The sequence below is a fragment of the Arachis duranensis genome, chromosome 2, assembly GCF_000817695.3.
Source record: "Arachis duranensis cultivar V14167 chromosome 2, aradu.V14167.gnm2.J7QH, whole genome shotgun sequence".
In the NCBI taxonomy this organism is placed as follows: Eukaryota; Viridiplantae; Streptophyta; class Magnoliopsida; order Fabales; family Fabaceae; genus Arachis; species Arachis duranensis.
The window spans coordinates 89,734,442-89,756,067 of NC_029773.3; the positions used below are offsets into that span (position 1 = coordinate 89,734,442).

General features: G+C 30.9%; 3 protein-coding genes across 5 annotated transcripts; 2 read left to right on the plus strand and 1 right to left on the minus strand.

The window, feature by feature from the left end:
• Positions 1-2,455: 2,455 nt before the first annotated feature.
• Positions 2,456-7,046, plus strand: LOC107475924 (metal tolerance protein 2). Its single transcript, XM_016095605.3, has 13 exons — positions 2,456-2,801; positions 3,137-3,265; positions 3,670-3,739; positions 4,087-4,184; positions 4,347-4,501; positions 4,735-4,850; positions 5,298-5,394; positions 5,559-5,643; positions 5,845-5,907; positions 6,020-6,125; positions 6,248-6,396; positions 6,471-6,559; positions 6,646-7,046. Exons 1-13 carry the CDS (start codon positions 2,571-2,573, stop codon positions 6,764-6,766), a joined length of 1,509 nt encoding a protein of 502 aa, XP_015951091.1. The 5' UTR covers positions 2,456-2,570; the 3' UTR covers positions 6,767-7,046.
• Positions 7,047-8,238: 1,192 nt separating this feature from the next.
• On the plus strand, positions 8,239-12,426 carry LOC107475925 (uncharacterized CRM domain-containing protein At3g25440, chloroplastic). Of its 3 annotated transcripts, none has more exons than XM_052258029.1 (5): positions 8,239-8,574; positions 9,537-9,774; positions 10,317-10,632; positions 10,902-11,309; positions 11,547-12,426. In XM_052258029.1, the coding sequence occupies exons 2-5, from the start codon at positions 9,644-9,646 to the stop codon at positions 12,093-12,095; spliced, it is 1,404 nt and encodes a 467-aa protein (XP_052113989.1). In that variant the 5' UTR covers positions 8,239-8,574; positions 9,537-9,643; the 3' UTR covers positions 12,096-12,426. The 3 variants fall into 3 exon arrangements, with proteins under 3 accessions (XP_052113989.1, XP_015951093.1, XP_020991647.1); XM_016095607.3 differs by having other exon boundaries at positions 9,634-9,774; XM_021135988.2 differs by lacking the exon at positions 8,239-8,574 and having other exon boundaries at positions 9,636-9,774; positions 10,340-10,632.
• A 270-nt stretch (positions 12,427-12,696) lies between these two features.
• Positions 12,697-16,779, minus strand: LOC110278066 (zinc finger protein JACKDAW-like; the record flags this gene model as incomplete). The annotated part of the gene is made up of 3 exons (XM_021135984.2): positions 16,548-16,779; positions 14,938-15,340; positions 12,697-13,405 (listed from the first exon to the last, which is right to left on the minus strand). Coding segments are annotated over exons 1-3 (1,344 nt in total), but the record flags the coding sequence as incomplete, so codon positions are not given.
• Positions 16,780-21,626: the final 4,847 nt, after the last annotated feature.

A 21,626-nucleotide genomic window follows, 5' to 3' on the forward strand; every position in this document is an offset into this window, starting at 1 on the left:
TTGAGTTAAGTTTGATATTGGATATATAAAATGATGATAAATATTTTTTGGATTAAAGTCCAAATATGTTTAATGTATGTGCTAAGTAATGCAGGCCTATTTACATATTATATGTTAATGAAAAACAAATCAAAACATATATAAGCCAAGAGAGAGATCCGAATATTCATGGTTTAAATAAATGAAGAAAAAGGTAAAGTAATATTTGGTAATATTATGGGATAGATGTGGCTCTAGCAAAACAACAAAGATACAGGGACAATTCTACTACTCTAAGGATATTGGTAAAGCAAAGTTTAGAAAGTGGTAGAGCAAAACAAAATTGCAGAACAATGTACAATAGTAATGGCAAAAAAAATAGAAATACTACGCATGTTAAGAAAGATAGCAAATCCAAAAACAGCAGAAGTAGTAGAGCAGCTTTTCAATAAACAGAATTAGTGGAGCAGAATGAAAAAAGGATTGCATGCCAATAGAGACTGTTTCAATGGAAAGAAGGTACAAAAAATTAGAAGAGGCAATGAAGAAGAATTAAAAAAGCAAGCTGCATCTATAAAGACCGGCCTCACTTCAACATTTGAAGAGAAGAAAAATAGAGTCACACTTGAGCATCACCTCATACTATTTGAGCCGAAACATTTTCCTTTATTTTGTGCTTCATTCATATTTTTAGTGTCACGGTCATCTATGGTCATCTTCTATAATTGAAAAAAAAGATGAATATATGAGTTGAAAAAAATCATGAAAAAAAAGACAAGAGAGATGCATGAAAAAGTTATTGAAAACTTTGTGTATTTGAATTATTGAACTAGGAGTAGTTCTTCTTGACAAGTTGAGAAAGTACTTGGTGTGTTTAAATCTGTTTAGGTTTATCTTCTAAGTTAGGACAACACTTGAGTTGTTAGGCTGTGTTAAGAAATTTAGTAGTAGATAGTAGATGAATGTTGTGGTGGAGAGACTTGATGTAAGTTTTATGACACTTAAAAATCGAACGAGGATATATACTGTTTACTCTCTTTTTTTCTTCTCTATTTATTTCTGATTTTAGAGATAAAATAAAAAAAAAATTCTGCATAATAAGCTTCCGCAAAAACAAAATATTAAAAGAACTTTATTTTAAATTCAACTTGATTCAACCCTATTTTCAAGTTCTAGTTGTTTCATCATTTATGTACTTTTAGGAGTTAGCAGTTGGTGAACAAATTAAATTGTACTATTGTAGTATTTAGTTAATTTTTTTATTTTTTGTTGATTCTTTTTAGTTTTTTCTTTGTCAACTTTTGTTATGGTTTCTTGAACATGCAAGTTTAATTAACCAATTAAATTATTGAAGAATGGATAACTGGTAACTATTGGATTTGAATCTTCTAAAGTTTGAATTTTACTTTAGAGAGTAAAGTGTGATTTTCTACTCTTGATTAGTTTTTCTTTCATATTCATTCTTGATCCCACCTATAAAATAAATAGTAAAAAATCACACTTTACTCTCTAAAGTAAAATTCAAACTTTAGAGAATCCAAATCCGGTAATTATTATATTAAAAAAAATTCGTCCGCAGTAGGTAAGAAGTTTTCGTTTGCATAAGTATATTAAAATAAATAAATTATTTATCTATACTTTTAATCATTTATTCAATCAATATATAAAACTAATGTGACTTAGTATAGTTGATCATATCCACAACTAAACCATTGATGACCTATCCTTGGGTGCACTTTGAATCCAAGAATGAGCCATTCTATAGTTTCTGCATATATGTGTCTTCCGTATAGTTATAAGTTGTTATAGTAATGGGTCAACTAGCCTGTTCAGGGTTCACCTTGACCTTGGAAGGTAGGTCTTCTATGAAATATTTAATCTTCTTGTAAAATATTAATTTTATAAGACAAATCGGTAGGTTAGATTTATAAATAAAAAAAAAGTTAAATTTAAAATTAAGAAATTTGTAGGTGTGATCTTCTATTTTTTTTAGGATGTAATTTCTATAACCGGATAAAACACACTAACCTTTGTTAACGATGCAAAACACAATCATCTCTCTAATATTAAAATTAAAAAGTGATATAATGATTGAAGTGCAATTTTATTTTTTAAATAATTGTTAATAGTAGTTGTTATTTATAATTGTTGACATAAAATTGTTATACTAAGAATATTTTGATAAATAAAAAATATTATAAATATCTTAGAATTAAAAAAAAAAAGTACATACCCTCCCTTTATTTTATAATCAAGAAGAATTTTAGGCTGATCAAATAAATGATAAATAATTTCTTCTTCTTTTCTTTGTAGGCATACATAAAAAAAATAAAAATTAGCGAACTTGTGGGAATAAGATTCGCAGCACGTGGCTATGGTAATGGCAATTACCTCGTATTGCCACGTGTCGTATTTGCCACAATTGCGTTAGATCCACATCATGGGAAAGAAGAGAGTTTTTCTTCTTATCATACAAGACGTTAAGCTTCGTTGCGAGCTTCGGCTAAGCTTCTATAATCAAACGCACTAGAAATTGCAATTGAATTTTGAAACCCTAAAAATTCGATAAGGGAAGAAAGAAACACACAAACATGGGACTTAGATTCCGCAATCTGAATCCCATTTACAGAGCCTGCATTGCCAGACTCTCATCATCTTCGCAAAATCGGACAACGGCAAAGAAATCTCTGAATCTCTATCCAAAAGAGAGTATTTTTATTTTCTCGGAGAATCCTGCGTTCAGAATCCCCAGAAGAGAGCATTTTGGTCATTCTCATCACGACCACGATCACCACCACCACTTATCTCAGGATCTTAAGGAGGTAATTTCATCGCTCGTGATGTAATTAGCAAGTTAGTTAGTTCGTTAATTGGTTTCTCATGTTATGTTAGTTTTGAGTAGTTAGATGTTAGTTATATTCTGTTAATATCAGTTTCTTCTGTTATGGTATGCATTTATGTTATGTGTTGGTTATTCTGTTAAAGTTAGTTTCTGCAGTTATAGTAAATTACTTGTAGTTAGGTGTCAGTTATTCGGTTAGTTTCTCTGCTGTTATGGATAGCTATGCAGGATTTGTGTGTACTAGGACTCGAGTGTATGAATTATGGATAATTGAGATTCTCATCTTTTTTGTTCTATTAATTCTGAGATTGATAGGAGGGGGAGAATATTTTCCGGTTGGGTCTCGCTGCCGACATTGGGTTAGCCACTGGAAAAGCCTTCACTGGCTATGTCTCCGGGAGCACTGCAATCATCGCGGATGCAGCTCATTCCATTTCTGATGTGGTGATGTATTGTGTGATTTATTATGATTATTTATAGTAATAATAATAAATTATTGTACATGGTACCTGAATAAACCCTCTAGTCATGACATTTGGAAATTCAAGTTGAGTTATTTCTGACATCACTCTCTAGTTAGTGAGATTAGTCTCTTCCAAGTCCGGTTTGGCCTATATATGATTTGATAAAGTGGTTAATAGTTATTGAATTTTACTTAGATAAGTGAAACTTGTCGGAAACAATAAAATGTGATGCTCTTGTAATTTTTGGAGGTTTCATGTAGGCTGAGGCAAAAATAGCCCTTACAACATAGCAAAGAGGGCTTAGTGTGGAACCTCTTGTTCTTTTGAGTGCAGTGGTTATTCTTTTGTGGTCGCCTGAAAGCTTGTGTCATTTTTCCACTGCAGGTTCTGAGTGGCATAGCTTTGTTATCTTTTAGACTTGCCAAGGCGCCTAGAGATAAAGAACATCCATATGGTCACTTGATTTGTATCTCCATGCTACTCCATTTATCTCTTATATGCTTCAAGTTATTGTTTCTTATCCATATGCATGGACATTAAATGTTGGCATTTTTTATTCATTACTAAATGTAGAGGTCATTTGAATACGATTGTATGTTACATGTAAGATCGCGGTTATAAGAACAGAGGAGTATCACATAATGCAATTCTTTTCCTGATATTTTGTTGTGATTAGATTACTGAGTAGTGCATGGTTGCTGTTGATATTTATTTATTTAGTAAAGATTCACAAGACTTGATTCTTTCATGTGGTTTTTTTTATGTCTTTTAAGATTACATTTCTCTATCATTTTATCTCAGGACATGGAAAGTTCGAGACTTTGGGAGCTCTGGGAATCTCTTGTATGCTTTTGGGAACAGCAGGTGGCATTGCATGGCATGCGGTTGATATTTTGATGGTACACTTCAATAGTTGAATAATTTTTTACTTCATTGTCTTTGTTGCTTCACTTATTCGTATGACCAAAATCATTCAAATAAATGCTGAATAAGCCTTTTTCCCCCATTTTTGGAAATAGATTGCAAGACATCTTTTTTACTGCATTCTTATCAATCTGCAGGGAGTGTTCTCATCTGGCCCTGAAATGGTTAGCCATGCAGTGGCACATGAACATGTGCATAGTCACGGACATGGTGGACATCACCATGGCATCGACATGGAACATCCTATCCTTGCTTTGAATATGACTATTCTGTCAATATGTGTTAAAGAAGGGTAATGATATTATTTAATTTTAACATGCACATGTCTTGGGAAGAGGCCCTGTTTTCCTGATTCCTATTCTAGTCACCTATTCTAAGTATGTTAACTTTGCAGTGTGCTAACTATTTTAAGTATGATTTGATTATGTCCACTATTAGATTCTGTATTTTATTTAAATGTTGGGGATGTAACATATTGTTCCTTCTCCAAGACCTCAGTATTTATAGGTGCTTGTGAATTGTTAGGCTTTACTGGATCACAAAACGAGCTGGTGAGAAGCAGGGTAGTGGACTGATGAAAGCAAATGCATGGCATCATCGAGCAGACGCTATTTCATCAGTAGTTGCTCTCATTGGAGTTGGTAAGGACTAAGGAACTTTGTTTCTGAAAGGTTATTCATTTTAGTTCTTTGGTATATTCTGTTATGATACTGGCTAAGTACATGTCACAGATTACGAGGCACTAAGAGGTGTGTTGTTGCCTTGTTGGGTTAAATAGTGATCGGTTATGACAGGTTGATGCTATTAGTATAATCATGACATCATTATAAGGTAAAGGGACTAAATCAGTTGGAATTTGTAGTTTGAGGGATCAAGTTGATAAAGTTAAATCTTAGCAACTATACAAGTATGCATATATTTGTCTTTTGAGGGACTAAAATTACATTTCGATCTAATTTCTGAAAGGCCATAAGATGTCATGCCTCTGTATACATATCCTCTTTGCACAGGATTTGTTTCTCTAAACTTGATTTATGTCTTTTTTATTGCTTACAGCCACTGACCCTGGACTTCCATCTCCATTTTAGGAGGGTCTATTCTTGGAGTGAAGTTTCTAGATCCCCTTGCAGGACTGCTTGTGTCAGGCATGATTTTAAAAGCTGGGGCTGAAACTGGTTACCAAAGGTAAGGTTCATAATTATCTGTTCCACCTCAGTTTTTCATTGCTTGCTATGTGCCTGTGAAGGGAGTTGGTAAAAGATTATCCTTCTCCAGAAGTATCTATATGCAATTTTAGTTATGTCCAAACTTCTAATCCAATCAACATGTTCCTTATGACTGATTATCAGTATCTTGGAATTGGTGGATGCTGCAATCCCAGCACAGCATTTGGATCCTATTAAACAAACAATATTGCAAGTTGATGGCGTCAAGGTTTTTCTTCCCCTTTTTGGACTTTGCATGTGATATCTCAAATAATGTCATCCTTTTTACTTGAATAAATACATGAAATTCTTGTTTCCATTTTTTTGTATGCACCGTGCTTTCTAGTTCTGTTTTGCATATTTTATGGACCAAGGTTGTATTCATTTCTGGTTATTGTTTCAAAACTTTCTTTCAATAATTTGTATGCAGGGGTGTCATCGCTTAAGAGGAAGGAGAGCTGGCTCATATCTATATCTTGATGTACATATTGAGGTTTGTTCTCCCGAATCGTATGTTATGTCACATGCATTATGCATTGGAGATTCCTGATTCGATTGCATTATGATCCTATCTCCGGGACTGACTTGCTAGCTTCCGGTTGTAGGTTGATCCTTTTTCTAGTGTTAGTGCTGCACATAACATTGGTGAAAATGTCCGAAAACGAATTCACAAGTCCCATCCAACTGTGGCTGAAATCTTCATACACATAGGTCTTAATATTCAATTTTCATAGTTTCATAAATTTCTTACTTTGCCCAAGGAAGAATCTTATTGATTTATTTATTTTAATATCAATTTCGTAGCTGATATGATTATCAAATTTCTCTTGTAGATCCTGCAATGTCATGTCTTTCTCCCAGCACAACAGATCAACAAGAAGATTCTTGGAGTGAAGACAAGGAACATGGAAGTATTGCTTCTGCTGAGGATAATAACATTGAAGGAATTGTTTCTGATATAATCTCATCGAATTTCCCACAGGTAACATTTTAATCTATTCCATTGTTTGTGGAATTTGAGTTGAGTTTTGAAGTTAGAATCACTTGTATTTTCAGATTTCAGTTGAGCGCGTAACACGGCACATGTTTCAAGGCAAGATCGTCCTTCAAATCGAGGTTTCCATGCCCCCTGAAATCCAAATTCGGTAAAATTTTAATTTCCTAACTTTGATGAGTTTGACATGTAATTTGAATGAGTGTCTTGTAGTAACCTATGTTGACTTACTCTCAGAGATGCAATGGAAATAGCAAAACAAGCAGAAAGAGAGGTTTTGAAAGCTGTCTCGAGTGTTATTCATGTTGGCATTCAGCTACGTTTGGGGCAACCATTTTCACATATTAGCCATGGTTAGAAGTTAAGACACATTCAAGAAAATTGGAGAGAAAAATTCTTGCATTTTGGTATGCACAAGGTTAAGCTGATTAACATTAAAAAATTGTTTTTTTTTTAAGTATTATTCTATAGCCAATATTTTGGAAGCGGGTTCAATAGTTGCGGAAAATTCAATAATTTATTTATGATGAGAAGTTATGTTACCATGACAACAACAGAACACACTGCAGAGTTTCCTTGAAGCCATGTAACACTACTGAATGAATGTAGTTAAACAATTACAGATCTCTCTTTGAGAACCTTGTAGCTTTGGTTGACTGTGAGTTAGTTCAATCGTGTTTATTACTACTTCTGATTATTACTAAATCTTAGAAATTAAGACAACACTTTTCACCTTCTAAGAAAATTTATTTCTTAATTACAAAAATTTGAGTGACTGTGACACTCCTGATACTGAGTACTAACCACCAAACAAATAGCTGGCCCTATCTTTTTTCATAAATAAATAAATTTCGATAAATTTAACATTGGTCATTTTATCAGTGTTAGAAGATGTATCAAGACACTTTGAAAGTTTATGCCAATCTAGTTTTACTTTCATGAAAATGTAAGAGTAGAACTCGCTTAACAAGATTGCCCTCATTTTGCTTCTTAATGACTTGAATTAGGGACCGTTTAGAAAAAAAAAATTATTTTACCATTTTAGTCCAACATTATAATTTCTAACAAAATTTAATTATCAAATGAGTTCTAATTTTTTATTTTCAAGGTAATTGATTTAGTACTATTCTTAATTTTTCTAAATTCGGTTCACTTGCCCGTTACACTCTGTCGCACGAGAGCGTTAAATAATTTCATTGAAATTTAACTATTGATTGGATGAATAAATTAATGATTAAACGTTAGGGTCACTTTATAAAATGGAATATATTTTTCGAGGGTCATTTTGTTAAAAACAAATGTTGAGATCCGTTTTATCAAAAGTTAAAATTTTCGGGTGTTAAAATAACTATTTACTAACCAACTTGAGGTGGTCGAGTGGTCAGCTCACTCGTCTGTTTAAGCAAGTGTCGGGAGTTCGAACCTTACTTTGTGCATGCAGCAATTTATTGGCCAGCGGTAGACCCTTAAATGGAACTCAAATCCGCGACGGATTAGTCCTTAACCTCTCGGATTGGAAGATACTGTTTGGGTAAAACAAAAAAAAAATAGCTATTTACTCTATAAACCTAACATTACAATAGTTATCAAACCCAATTTGACCAAAAACCTGGTGGTCTAACCGGGCTGAGCTACCCTTCAAAAGTTCAAACTGCTTAAAAATCATTACATCAGACACGCAAAAAATCGGTCTGGTCCGTTCGGATTTAAGCAAAATCGCTGAACCGGCTGGTTTTCATAAGTGGGACCAGGTCATGGTTAATTTTTTTAAAATTATAAACGATGTCGTTTTCAAGTAAAGGAAAGCCAAAACCACTCGGTGTCTCAGTCTCGTCACTCTCTCACTCAAGCTCACCTCTCTCATCTCTCGTCTCCGGTCTTCCACTGAAGCTCGTCGTCGCTTTCTGTCTCTTCACCGCCTCATAGTAAGCGCGCGTCTTCCCTGCGCTCGTCATCGGCGGCGGCAGAAGCAGAAGGTCCCGGGGCTGGTCATCGTCATCGCTCTTTGTCTCTTCACCGTCTCGCACTCAGTCGGGCGCCTTCCATGCGCTCGTCGCCGGCGGCGGCAGAAGCAGCACGTCCCGGGGTTGGTCGTCGTTGTCGTCTTCTTGTTTCGAGCCTCACCATCAGCTTCCTCCTCGCCGGCAGCAGCTGGTCCCCGAGTTGGTGAGTTTCAACAAATTCCCCTGCTCTTTTTGCTCAATTTTGTTGCTGTAATTCATCTCTTCACCTTGATTTTGTTGCTGAAAGTTGAATCTTTTACTGATTATCATCACTGAACCTTGAATCTGTTGCTGTCTATTTGAAAAAATCATTAGCTAAATTTTTTGTTGCTGTAGTTCATTACTGCACCTTGATTTTTGTTGCTGAAAATATCACTGAACTATTTTTTTGTTTTTGAAAATCATCACAGAGTTGAATTTCTTACTGATTATCATCAATCTATTGTTGTCTTGCTGACTTAGCTAAATTTTGTCTAGCTGTAAATCTGTAAATCATATTTTGAGCTAAATCTTTTGTTGCTGAAAATTATTATAGTTGAATGTTGAAAATGAGGTTCATGCTCTGTGCAACTCATAATAAAATTCTTCAGTTAAATTGTTGTTCCCACGCTCTCTGTTTTTTTTTTTTTTGGGCTAGAATTTAAAAAATGTCTCCATCACAACTCAGTTGCTATTATGAATTATTTATTGATTTGTGAAAAAGACACAAATGTAGATATAGATGTTTCAAATTTGTCCAATGAAGATATAGATGCTGACTTTGAGATAACCCCTTGGATTTGATTTACTGATTGTGTTATCTTTTGCTCTCCCTTGTTCATTTAAATTGAGAAAATATTTTGTACTAGTGACTGGTTTATTATCTCTTTTTGCATCATATGTCTAAGAATTGATACTTGATTGTTATTAATATGTTTATGAAGTCATGCATTTTAAGTTTTAACTTTTGATTTTAATTTTATTTTTATAATTTTACATTTTTATTTAATTATGACCGGGTCAACTGGGTGAATCAATGACCTACCAGTTGAACCAGTGACCTAGTCGTATGACCTAGTGACCTGGTCGTATGACCGGGTCAATTACTAGTTCAATTTTGATAACCATGAATTTAACTGCCCTCAGGATTGCAATTGGTTCCTTTTTATTTTTTAAAATGGTTTTTGCCTACGCAAATGCCCTGAAAATTGATCAGTAGCTCAATACACACTGCAAAATTCAGATAAGTAAAAATGCTGGGGAAGGTTTTAGCATCATCACTAGCTCTAGCTAAAGTTCAATTGCGCAAGAATCTCTACTCTAAGTCTTTGCTTCTCACTGTCAGACCTTTCCTCTCCAGTAGTTCCTTACTTCGCAAAACAAGGTACCTCTCATGGAAAATTTTATTGTTATGCAAAAAGATGTGAAATGAATAGTTATCTCTGAATATTTTTGCCATTTTCTATGATTTGTGTACATTTTCTACTTGACATAATGATTAAAAGCATAGTTAGTATTTTGATTGTGTTGTTGACACTTGGATCATATGTTTTTCCTTTGAAATATTCTGAAACAACACATAGGATGCTTTTTAGTTAGAATGCAAATAGCCATCAGCTATGCCCTATTTATAAGTTATGAGTTCCAACATGGTTGGCCTTTCATTTTTATCACTTAAGGTGAAAATGGGTTATAATGTATTAGATGACAGAATAATATATCTAGCTAAGCTTTTTTAGAGTAGTGTTATAGTTTCACCCTTTTTTATTTTAGTTTGGCAATGATCTTATGTGATCAAATATTTCAATGTATTACTCATAATTTTTTTCCCCTCTCTATTTTCAACTTCAGTTAGCTGTAATCTCACATGCGAAGCCAAAACTTTAGATACATTATTTGTTTGTACATTGCCTAACACTGCAATAGCTTGAACTATGTTATATATACAGTTTGTGGCCAGCAACCGACTTTTCGCCACTATGATGTAAAAGCACATCCTTTCTTGGGAGTCACAAGCTTTCATTCAGGTCCACATCTCAAGAATAATGATAAGGCCATAGAACCACGCCAGGATTCTGAAAAATCCTCAAATGCTGATGGTTCTGGTAATGCCCAAGTAAAGAGAAAAAAACTGAAGGGGAAAAGAGCAGTTGTAAGATGGCTAAAGTTCTTTAGATATAAGAAGAAGAAGGAGTATGAGAGGATGACAACTGAGGAAAAACTGTTATATAAATTGTTAAAGGTAAATTCCTTTTTTTCTAACGTAAATGAGTCAACTGCTTTCATTGTTTTCCACGATCGATATTATTTTTTGCTTCTTTATGTGCGCCAGATTGAATTGATATACTATACAAAGACATGGAATGAAACAGATTCTTTCTTTTCCATGTTTACTTTTCTCAAGAGTGAGATAGCTTTTTCATTTAACACCTATAATTTTAGTTTATTGCGATGTCTTTTATGTGTATAATGTCAAGTAATTAGTGTATGATGCTTTATTCACTGTTCTAGGCTCGGAAAAAGGAAGAGAGACTCTTAGAAGCCTTGAAGAAGATTGAGCCTGCAGAATCATCAGAAGCGACCCATGATCCTGAGATATTGACGCCAGAAGAGCATTTCTTCTTCTTAAAGATGGGTCTCAAATGCAAAAATTATGTGCCTGTTGGAAGACGAGGAATTTACCAAGGTGTGATTTTGAACATGCATCTGCATTGGAAAAAGCATCAGACTTTGAAGGTGGTGGTGAAGACATTTTCGCCAGAGGAGGTCAAGGAGATTGCAAAAGAGCTGGCAAGACTGACTGGAGGGATAGTACTTGACATTCATGAAGATAACACAATAATAATGTATAGAGGGAAAAATTATGCTCAGCCACCAACAGAGATTATGTCTCCACGTATCACTCTTTCAAGGAAGAAGGTAATGTGTCTAACGTTCAGTGTAGTCATTTCTGAATAAGAATAAATTTAGTGTTTCATCAGGCTACACTATGGTGTGTGTTTAAAGATCTACTCCTAAACTTCTAGTTCGTTTTCGTTGTCGACATTTCCTAATTTTATATTACAACTCTTACTTTTACTTTATTATGCCACTCAAGTACATAGTAGATTGGTGCTTCTTCTTACTCTGTCTTGTTCGTAATCTCATCTTATGTAGGCACTGGATAAATCCAAATATAGAGATGGCCTTAGAGCTGTGCGGAGATATATTCCTCGACTTGAGCAAGAACTTGAAATTCTTCGAGCACAACTAAGCAGCACAACTGAAAGTAACATAGATGCCATTGAGGAACTCCATAAAGGTGGCAAGGAGAGGATTGAGTCTGATAGAACTGTTTCTAAATTTTTCCAGCAAGAGAACTCAGATAAACTTGATCAAATGATAAATGATAAGATTGAGTTCCCAGATGAGGATGAGACTGGTGCTGACTCGGATTTGGATTCAGATCTTGAAAATTTATCGGATATCTTTGAGACAGATTCAGATACAGATAATCTAGTGAAGGATGAAAAGCCTCTCTATTTGGATGAGTTTGATAATTTAACAGATCAAAGTGATGGAGAAACAGATGTCTTTGAGGACCATCTTAGACAGATATCCTTGGATTCAAAAAGTACAGACAAGGATGTTGACTCACCCAAGTTTGATGAAGTTGACAAGATCTTTCTGCAGGCTGCATCGTTTTTAAAGAAAAGACGAAAATGAAATATTTTACCAAGGAAGTATAATTTTGTAATGTTTTAGTGTTCTTATTTCTTCCAGGTGGAGGGAAAGGGTGTTATCATTGATATGATACGAGCAAGAGTTAGATAATAATCATTCATTGGGCAGAAATTCTTTTTCTGTTTTTTTTTTTTTTTTCTAAATTCCGAACAAATTGATAGACAAGATATCTTCTAATGTTCTTCGAACCCATTAAAAAAACAGCTGGATATGGTTTATATCATATGTCCCAAACAGATTTCTCCATAGTTGAATCTCCATGTGGAATGTGATGCTGAAAGTGATTAATAAGTGGTAACCTCTGTTGGCTTAATGCTTCTAATTCCAATCTCTGTTGTTCTTGTTGATGATGATGATGTCTCTGAGGTTCATGCAAATTCCCTGTAGCTCTTGAAGTTGACCCTCCAACTCCCAAGAAATCATGAACTGTTTTCATGTCATTACTGACACCAAACCTTGGTGCCCCCATTTGGTTATTTCCTTCTGCAAGGTCTCTTTCATGGACCAAACTAGTAGCACCAACCTCTTGTGTATTGTGATCACTTCCCATGAACATTGTGCTAAGCATTCCTATATCATTATTTGTTGTTGACCCATCATTACTATTGTTATTAGCTTCAAATATCAGTGGCATTTCTTGCTGCCTTTTATGAAAAAATTGATCAGCCTGTGGATTGAAGTGATGATCATAGGAAGGAGGGTTATTACGGTTATGGTGCTGCATAGCCGTAGCAGCACCAGAAACTTGGTCAGGACCGGCCATGGTAGTAACAAAGGGTTTTTGCATCATGGGGGAGTTAATGCTGCTGCTGCTTGCAGCAGCACCCATTTGTGCTGCTTTCTGCAATAATGCAGTTGCAGACATGTGAGCTGAGCTGGAAACTAGACCCAAGTTCTTGCTGCTATCTTGGAAGTAATTGAAACCAGTGGAGTTGTTGGAACTGAGTTGAAGGCTTGAAGAAGAGGTAGGAAGAGGGTGCATGCTCTTTGGACCACCAAATAGTGTACCTGATGATGAACTTGTTGGGGAGAAAATGCCCCCACCAATGCTCATGGACTTGAATGGCACAGGTACAATCTCTTGTGAGAGTGTTCTAAGTGGATTGTTATGGTTATTGCTGTTGAGTTCTGATGCATTACTGTTGCTTAGGGGCATTGTGGCTATAAGATCAGAGACTTGTTCATTTTGCAAGTTTTGTGGCACCCCATTTGTTAATCCTTGTTGATTTATTCTGTTGTTTTCCTCAGTTAATGCATCACAAAAGGCCCTGTGTGTTATGAAGCTGTCCCTTCTGCATGGTTTCAGAGAAATGAGTTGACAATATTTAGGACCACTCTAATGGTCAATAAGTACTGAATTTTATGGCTTAAATTTTAAGGCCCACTTGAAAATTGTTTCAGAATGTAAAATACAAAAATATTAGAGATAGTAATAGAGACAAAGAAAATATTTTATTTTTGTTATTTACCTCGTTTTAGGTGGGTGGAAATACCAAAAAACATGTCCTAAGATAGAAAATATTTCAAAACAATATTTAATTATAATATAAGAAATATATTATTTGTATTCATTTTATTTCGTATATTAAATTCAGCTACATTTTTACAATTGGAATTGTAAAATCCATTTTATAAAATGAATATATGGAATATTTTTTAAAATTCAACAACCTCGGGTAGCCATAATTACAGATTGAAAAATATTATAAGATTAGTAAAATTTAAATAATTATTTAATAATAATTAAAAATATTGATTAAAAATATATTATTGAATTATTAGATTAACAAATTAGATTGATGATTAAAAATATTGATAAAAAATAATAAATTTTACATGTGTTTAAAATTTTCTCATACATATTTGTCTACATTTAATGCGAGAAAGTGGGGGAGTCAATGCCAAATATCACAACTCAATGGTGCTATACGTGTTTGGCAGAATTGATACTGTCACAGTTGTGATGATAATAGTATTAATTACCGAAAATTTTAACTATATTAAGATATATTGAAGTGACATATCTAAGGAAGAATAGACCACACCACATGCAAAATAATGGAAAATAAATGTTATCTGTCACATTCACATCTTTTTATTACGAGCACAAACTACAATGAAGCTCAAGTGAAAAATATACTGAATAATGTGCTTAATCTCTATAAAGATTTGTGTTATTCACTTATTTGTACTTTAAAGTTTAAAAGTTTTACTCTTACATATAATAGTTGTAGAAGAGAGAAGACAAAGAAAAAAGACTAAAAGAGAGAAATTATTTTCGTTGAATCAACTTATGAGTTATGATGTATAGTCCTCCCCAAATAAATGCATTGAAGGTGGATTCAAATATTGCCTTCACTTCACTATGAAAGATTATTTTAAGATATAAACAGCTAAAAATATTAAAATTTTACTAATTTAGTGATTTAAGGTTTTATTTGATTTTTATTTTTTGGTCTTAAATTTCATTATATTTTTTTTCCTTAGACTAAAATTCTTTTATAATAATAAGAATAAAATTTTAAACCTTTGGTCATGTATAAAAACACTTATATTATATTATAAAATTATTATTTCAAAAAATATGAAAAGTTAGATAAAAACACATAAATAATTATACATCTATCCATATAATTCAAACATAGGTGCAAAAAAGAAATAGAAAATGTTTATGCAAATAAATTCTTTCAATATTTTTTCTCAGTTGAACTTGTAAAGTGTGATCACATATTATAACCTACTCAAATAGAACCATGAAAAAAATATGATATCACACATTAGATGATCAACTAAAAAAAAAATTATCAAAATTTGAAATGTTTACCTGGAGAATATAGTTCCACAATCACATTTATATTCCCTAGTGCCACATGTTTTCAGATGAGCCTTCCAATCAGATTGAACAGCATATTTCTTTGAACACTTGTCACATTTCCACTTCTTCTCACCATGTTTCCTGCTGTAATGTTTCTTTATCCCAGTGAGGTCCCCCAGTGCTCGGGCAGGGTTATGGTGCACACACGATTTTTCGGGGCACACGTACACCCTCTTCTTCATCGCCTCTTCTGTTGTTGCTCTTTGCCTTAGCTTCCATGGTAGATTGTGACCTCTCCTATGTAACTGAAGGTTTTGGTCCCTCTGAAACCCTTTGTTGCATATCTCACATATGAATCTATTTGTTGCCATTAATGTGGTTGGTGATAATGCAATCACTTCTGCATTTGGATCTGTAATTTATTCAATCTTATCAATTAAATATCTTCATCACTTTGCAAAAATACATACATTAATAGTGATACAATATATAATACTATTTATTATAAAAATACGATTGTTATTATTTAATTATATATTTAGATTTTTTTTAATTAATAAAACAAAAAATAAATATTAGTTGTTGAACAAATATCTATATCAAAATGATTTTTTTTAGAAAGTCTAGAGAGTCGACACTTTTGTTAAAATTTGACCAACACTTAATCATAAAAAAAAATACTTAATTTTATATCATTAGATGTCATCTCACACCATTAAAAATATTGATGATAGCTAATTGATAGTTAAACATTATAAATTCTGTTGGATACTAACATTTTTTTTTAATAAAGAGTGTACACATAAAAGAATTAATAGTAATAATATGCTAAATAATTAGCTACTTTCTCTCCTCGCGTTTGAATTTTATCTCCAATTTTGTCTGTTAATTTGTTTCAGAAACATTATATTATTATAATATCTAAATATAATTTGTATATAAGTATATTAATTTTTAAATATACTAATTTTTATCGATTCAGCATTTATTGATTGGCAGAAATGTACTATATATAGGATCAAGAACAATCATTGAAGAGTAAGAGGATGCATATGATTTGAATAAGGAAATAATAATAATAATAATAATAATTCTTTACAATTTTATAATAAAATAATTAACGCAACAACTAATTAAGCTTTTCTAAAACACTATTTAAGCCTTTAAAATCAAGCTAGAAATCCTAGAATAGTAGAATTTGACCAGAAGAGTTAGTAATTAAGATGCACAAACCACACACATATATATAATTATTTCAAGGTAAAATTTTATCTTGTCTAAACTACTTACACTTTTATGTGTTGGATTTATTTGGTTAATATCATCCTTAAAATTGAATATAATTTTAAGAAAATAAACTGCACCATCATCATTACAAGTGGTGGCTATATACAGTTTTGTGTTTAACATACATCTGGACACATGACGCCTGTAATAAATACAATCAAAATTTTTTATACAGTTAAAAAAAACATTTTTTTAAATAATAAAATTTCACAGGTGCCAAAAACAATTAATAAAATATTTTTTTGGGATATATAGTAAAAATTATTTTATGTGGAATATAATTTCAAAAACTGAATGAATTTCAGGGTATATAGTTGAGTATATATACTTGCCTGGATTTCCAGGTTGGTTTCTTTTCTTCTTGATTCCAACTTGTTGCTTTTGTTCTTGACTTGTGGAGTTGTTGTTTTTGCAAGCACTAGAAGAACTTGAACCATGATGATGATGATGATGAGGGTGATTTTGTAATTGCAACTGTTGCTGTTCTTCATTCTCCTGTAGTTGTTCTTCTGAGGAGAAACTACCATTATTATTATTAGTATCTTCACCTGAAATGTTTGACATTTAATTTAAAAGAAACAAAGAGAAAAAAGAAAGAAAAAGATAAAAAGTGAATAGAAATGAAGATTCTGTGTGTATGTGTTGTTCACTAAATTCCAGAGCTTGGTTTTTGGGTGAAACTGAAAAGTAAGGAAAGGAAAGGAGTTATTTGAGGAATTAGGAAGCTATAGCAATTGGTGCTGCCATGATACCAACTTTGGAAGCTGGTCTTGTTTGGCTTTATATAATTATATAATATTGTCCATATCAAGACAACTACTAGGTAAAATACCCCCAGCTTCTTGGCATCATGGTAATATTCCAAAAATTAATAAAGTATAAAAGAAAAAGAAATTTCTGAAGATTTACACTTCAATCAAATTAATTTTTTTGAAGAAAAAAATATTAATAAAGTCTTCTATAATAATAAATATAGACATATTATTTTTGAAATAGCTCTTATATTAATTTGTTAAATGATTTATAACATTATATATCAAAATCTTTATGAGCAAAATAAATAATTAAAATTAATTATTGTTCTTTCATTCTTCTAAATAAAAATTTGACTTTAGCATATATAAGGTGTAAGTGGGTTTGATTATCTCCATGTATCAAGTCTAGAAGAAAATGTTCTTCACACAAAAATTATGGAAAAGTATAAGTAAATAATGCAAAATATTAAATAATATGAATAATGAATATATCGAATGTTCAATTTACTAGGTGTGCAGATGATTATTCTAATATTAAGATTTAGGTAGATAATTTGGAGAGTATAATGTATTTTTATTTTATTAAAATAATTTTAAAATTCATTGTTCACAAAAATCATTGTTTACCTAACAAAGTTCAAAAAGTATATAAAAAAATATAAAATATAACATAAAAAAATATAAGTAACCAATAACATGGTTAAACAATGTAAATAATAAAATTAAAAGAATAAATTAAACTTAAATTTAATTAATAACATTAAATAGAGATGTAATATTTTTTAGTTGAAATAGATCAATTTTAAAATTTATTATTCATGTTATTCAAATAAATTATTAGTTATCTAACCTTGCTCAACATCAAAATGTTCTACCCTTTATGATTAATTGCAGTATGATGACATCAAATAATATAACATTATTTTTACATAAATTTTTGTGTCTCAATGTAATGTACTTATTTAGATGTGTCTTGTTGTTTAGGAGTAAATTGCAACCAATGACTAAAGGACACCTCAATAAATCCTTTTGAATGAAACACAAAATTAAACATAAAAAATACTCATGAAATATCTTACCTAAAAACAACTCATTTTTTTTCATTTTTTCAACGACGGATGAGATGTCCATCATTGAGAAGGCACGATACGATTAACATATTATTAGTTTGTAAATGTCCACTTTGATTGATGAAATAAAACTGATTCATATATAGTTTTACATTTTTTTAATATTTAAACTGAAAATTTAATTCTCGATACTTAGTTAAATATAATACACTCTTTTTTGGTCCACTATAAATCACACTTGCCAAAGAAATTCAAACATATTGTACTTAATTGGTTACTTCAAAGGGAAAATGTAAGAAGGTTCTTGTTCGTGACATAATAATTGATTTTAGAAAATTAATTTCTGAACATAAAATAAATAGAAATAAATGTATATATGTAAGCAGGTAAATAAATATAAGACTTGTCCGATATTATTGTTAACCAATTTGCCATTCAGTGATTCTTTAACAATTTCAATTGAAGTAGTGTACTAAAAGGAAGATTCCTTTCAGTGCAATTTAACAAGTATAGGGCCAGTAGATAGATATTAATTTCCTGCATTTTCCAAAATAGTATGTTTAAATACCCCTTTTCCCTCTATATTGAAGGAAATAAATATAATGGTAGTTTTGTGAAGTATTTGTCAATACTCAATATGTTTTTTTTTTCTTTTCTTTTTTTTCAGATAGCTACTTCGTAGAACAGTAACCCATTATTAAAAGTGATATATATTAGACTAACCTTAAGAAATTTAATTTGAATAATATAATACGAAAGAAACAAGAATTGAACTTCCCACTACACTAAGAAATAAAAGTGATAAACTATGGTCATAAGAAAAAAATAATCTAATTTGAGAAAATTGATAAAATAAAAAAAATAATTTAGTTGTTATTAAATTTATAACTTTTATTATATGTGAGTTTATTATTTTATTCCGGGGATGATTAGTTACTTTAAAATTTTATCAATTTATCCACTTTAAAAGAATTTGATCTATATTTATCAATAGTTTTGTTAGGAAGAAAAGAAAATTAAAATCCATTAAAATGTATATTTACATTTCAAAAATATAAAATGTTATGTATATAAAATTCATAAATTATACACCTAAAGTCAATATTTACTGCTTATTAAATTTTCTTTACTTTTTTGTTACCCATATTTATCCGATTTAAATAGCCGAATTCCTATCTATATATGTATATGCATGTCCCATTTTATCCGAATTAAACGACAGAAGGAAAGAAGCCAAATAAATATCTTCAAACAAAAGAAGGATAACGTAGTTGGTAATGACAAAAAAGAGGGTTTGCTTCCGAGTGAACCTATATAGATGCCATGAAGTTCACTTTTAAGGGCACAACGACATTAACTAAGGGCATCCTATGTCCCTCTTAATATTCCATAGTTTAAATATCACAATAATATATATGTTCTAGATGAGCAAGTTGGTATATATAAAATCTGACGCTTGTATAATTTATATGTTATTGATATCATTATTATTAATGTAATTTTAAATAATAATTTAAGTCTTAAAGTAAATAATTTTATAATATAGTAAAATTATAAGCATTAGTGCATATATATAAGTACTTCCTTTTAATATAAGGTTTAACTATTTTGTTATAATTTTATTAAATTTATAATTAGATTTTTATATTTGTTTAATTAAGTTCTTGTACTATTTTTAATTTTATGGATAAAGTATTATTTTGGTCTTCAACATTTGAGTCGAATCTTAATTTAGTCATTAACACTTCAAACGCCTTATTTCAGTCTCAAAAACTTTCAAACGTCCTATTCAATACAAAAAAATTAAGCGATTTCAATATTATCCTACCATTAAATTTGACACAAACAATTCTCATATTAAAGAGTCAATAGCATTCGATTTTGTTATGTAAGTAAAATTAATTCACCAACGATCATCAATATAATTTTTTTTTTTAATTTTGAAGTGTTGATGATTGATTGTTAGGATTCAAAATTAGTAAAAAAAAATGAGAACTGTTAAAAAAAGGTTTTGGTTATATTTTTCTAATATATGGAAGAAGATGTGACTTAACTAGAAACATTATTACCATTTACATCACTCATTTTGTTAATTATCAGTGTCAAATTTATCAATAGAACAACATTGAACATGCTTGAAATTTTTTAGGACAAAAATAGGACGTTTGAAACGTTAAGATGAAATTAGGATTTGGCCTAAATATTGAGAACCAACATAGTACTTTATCCTAATTTTTTTTATAATTAGGTCATTTTTAATGTAAAAAATATTAGAGTTAACTGAATATTTCTTCACAAATTGAAAGTATTCATTCATAATCAAAAACCTAATTAGATTTTTGACTGCATGTATTTTAAGAGAAATATTATGTTAATTTTAATATTTTTGACATAAAAATGACCTAATTATAAAATTAAAAATAATACAGAGACCCAATCAAAAAATATAAAAATCTAACTAAAAATATAATAAAAATATAAAAATTAATAGAATAATTAAATTTTAATAATTGTCACAATCTTTCTATTTAGCGGCAGTTCTAAAAATGGTCGCTAAATTTTCACCACCATCCACCAATAATTCTAATAGAGTAATAAATACTAACGTATAATTTATAATTTCTTTTGTATTTATGTTTGTTAACATATAAAAATAATAACTAATATGAGATTAGTTAAGATGACAAATTCTTTAATTTTGATACTGTTTATTATATATAGTTTTGGATAATTGCTTGAAGAAGTCATAATCCCATGGAAAAATTATGAGCTCTCACGTACACTTAATTTATCATGTGAAACAACAAGAAACCAAAGAGACAAAGCCTAGAATATCAAACATGATGAGCTAAGGTTCACAACATTTTTAAGTCACGAGATTGTGAAGACCTTTCCAATGCTAAGTACCCTTTAATTTCTCCATCTAAAAATAGTAATAATTAATAAAATTGATGAGAAGGACCTACTAGAAATTATCGATACATACATTTGGTCGATACATTTGATGATGCATGCATGCCCCATGCACATATATAATTACATCCATAAACGGACAGAAGCTAGTAGCTAACATTTTATCAGTTATATCTAACTCTAATTAATCTATATCAACTTATTTATTATAGGGTAACTCACCAAAAGCTAACTCGAAATATTTTGATGCTGATAAAAATATTTTTAAATTTTATTATTAATAAAAATATTTTTTAAATCATTTAAAAATATACTAAAAATATTCAACCGTAATTAAAGACTAATTTCATTAACGTAAAAACGTAATATTATTCACTTCTCAATGTCAGAGTCTTATTTATCACATAAAAAATTTTATTTGTCATATCACTATTTTCTATTAACGTAAAACGTCTTACTTAGTTTATAAGTAGTGTACAATTTTTCAAATTTTTAAATAATTTAAAAGTATTTTTATTAATAATAAAAATTAAGACTATTTTTATCAACAATAAAATAATTTAAGTGTATTTTTAGTGGTTTATCCTTTATTAAATTATTGTTTAACCCTTGTTGCAATACCCTCCTACACATGGATACAGAATTTTTAATTAGGCTTTCTAATTTTTGTATT

Excerpts from the sequence above, each read along its gene's own strand:
- LOC107475924 (XM_016095605.3), top strand. The coding sequence starts at position 2,571 with ATGGGACTTAGATTCCGCAATCTGAATCCCATTTACAGAGCCTGCATT. Across the intron at positions 3,740-4,086 it reads AGATAAAGAACATCCATATG|GACATGGAAAGTTCGAGACT; the intron begins GTCACTTGATTT and ends ATTTTATCTCAG. Across the intron at positions 4,502-4,734 it reads TCAATATGTGTTAAAGAAGG|GCTTTACTGGATCACAAAAC; the intron begins GTAATGATATTA and ends GTGAATTGTTAG.
- LOC107475925 (XM_052258029.1), top strand. The coding sequence starts at position 9,644 with ATGCTGGGGAAGGTTTTAGCATCATCACTAGCTCTAGCTAAAGTTCAA. Across the intron at positions 9,775-10,316 it reads TCCTTACTTCGCAAAACAAG|CTTGAACTATGTTATATATA; the intron begins GTACCTCTCATG and ends ACACTGCAATAG. Across the intron at positions 10,633-10,901 it reads TGTTATATAAATTGTTAAAG|GCTCGGAAAAAGGAAGAGAG; the intron begins GTAAATTCCTTT and ends TCACTGTTCTAG.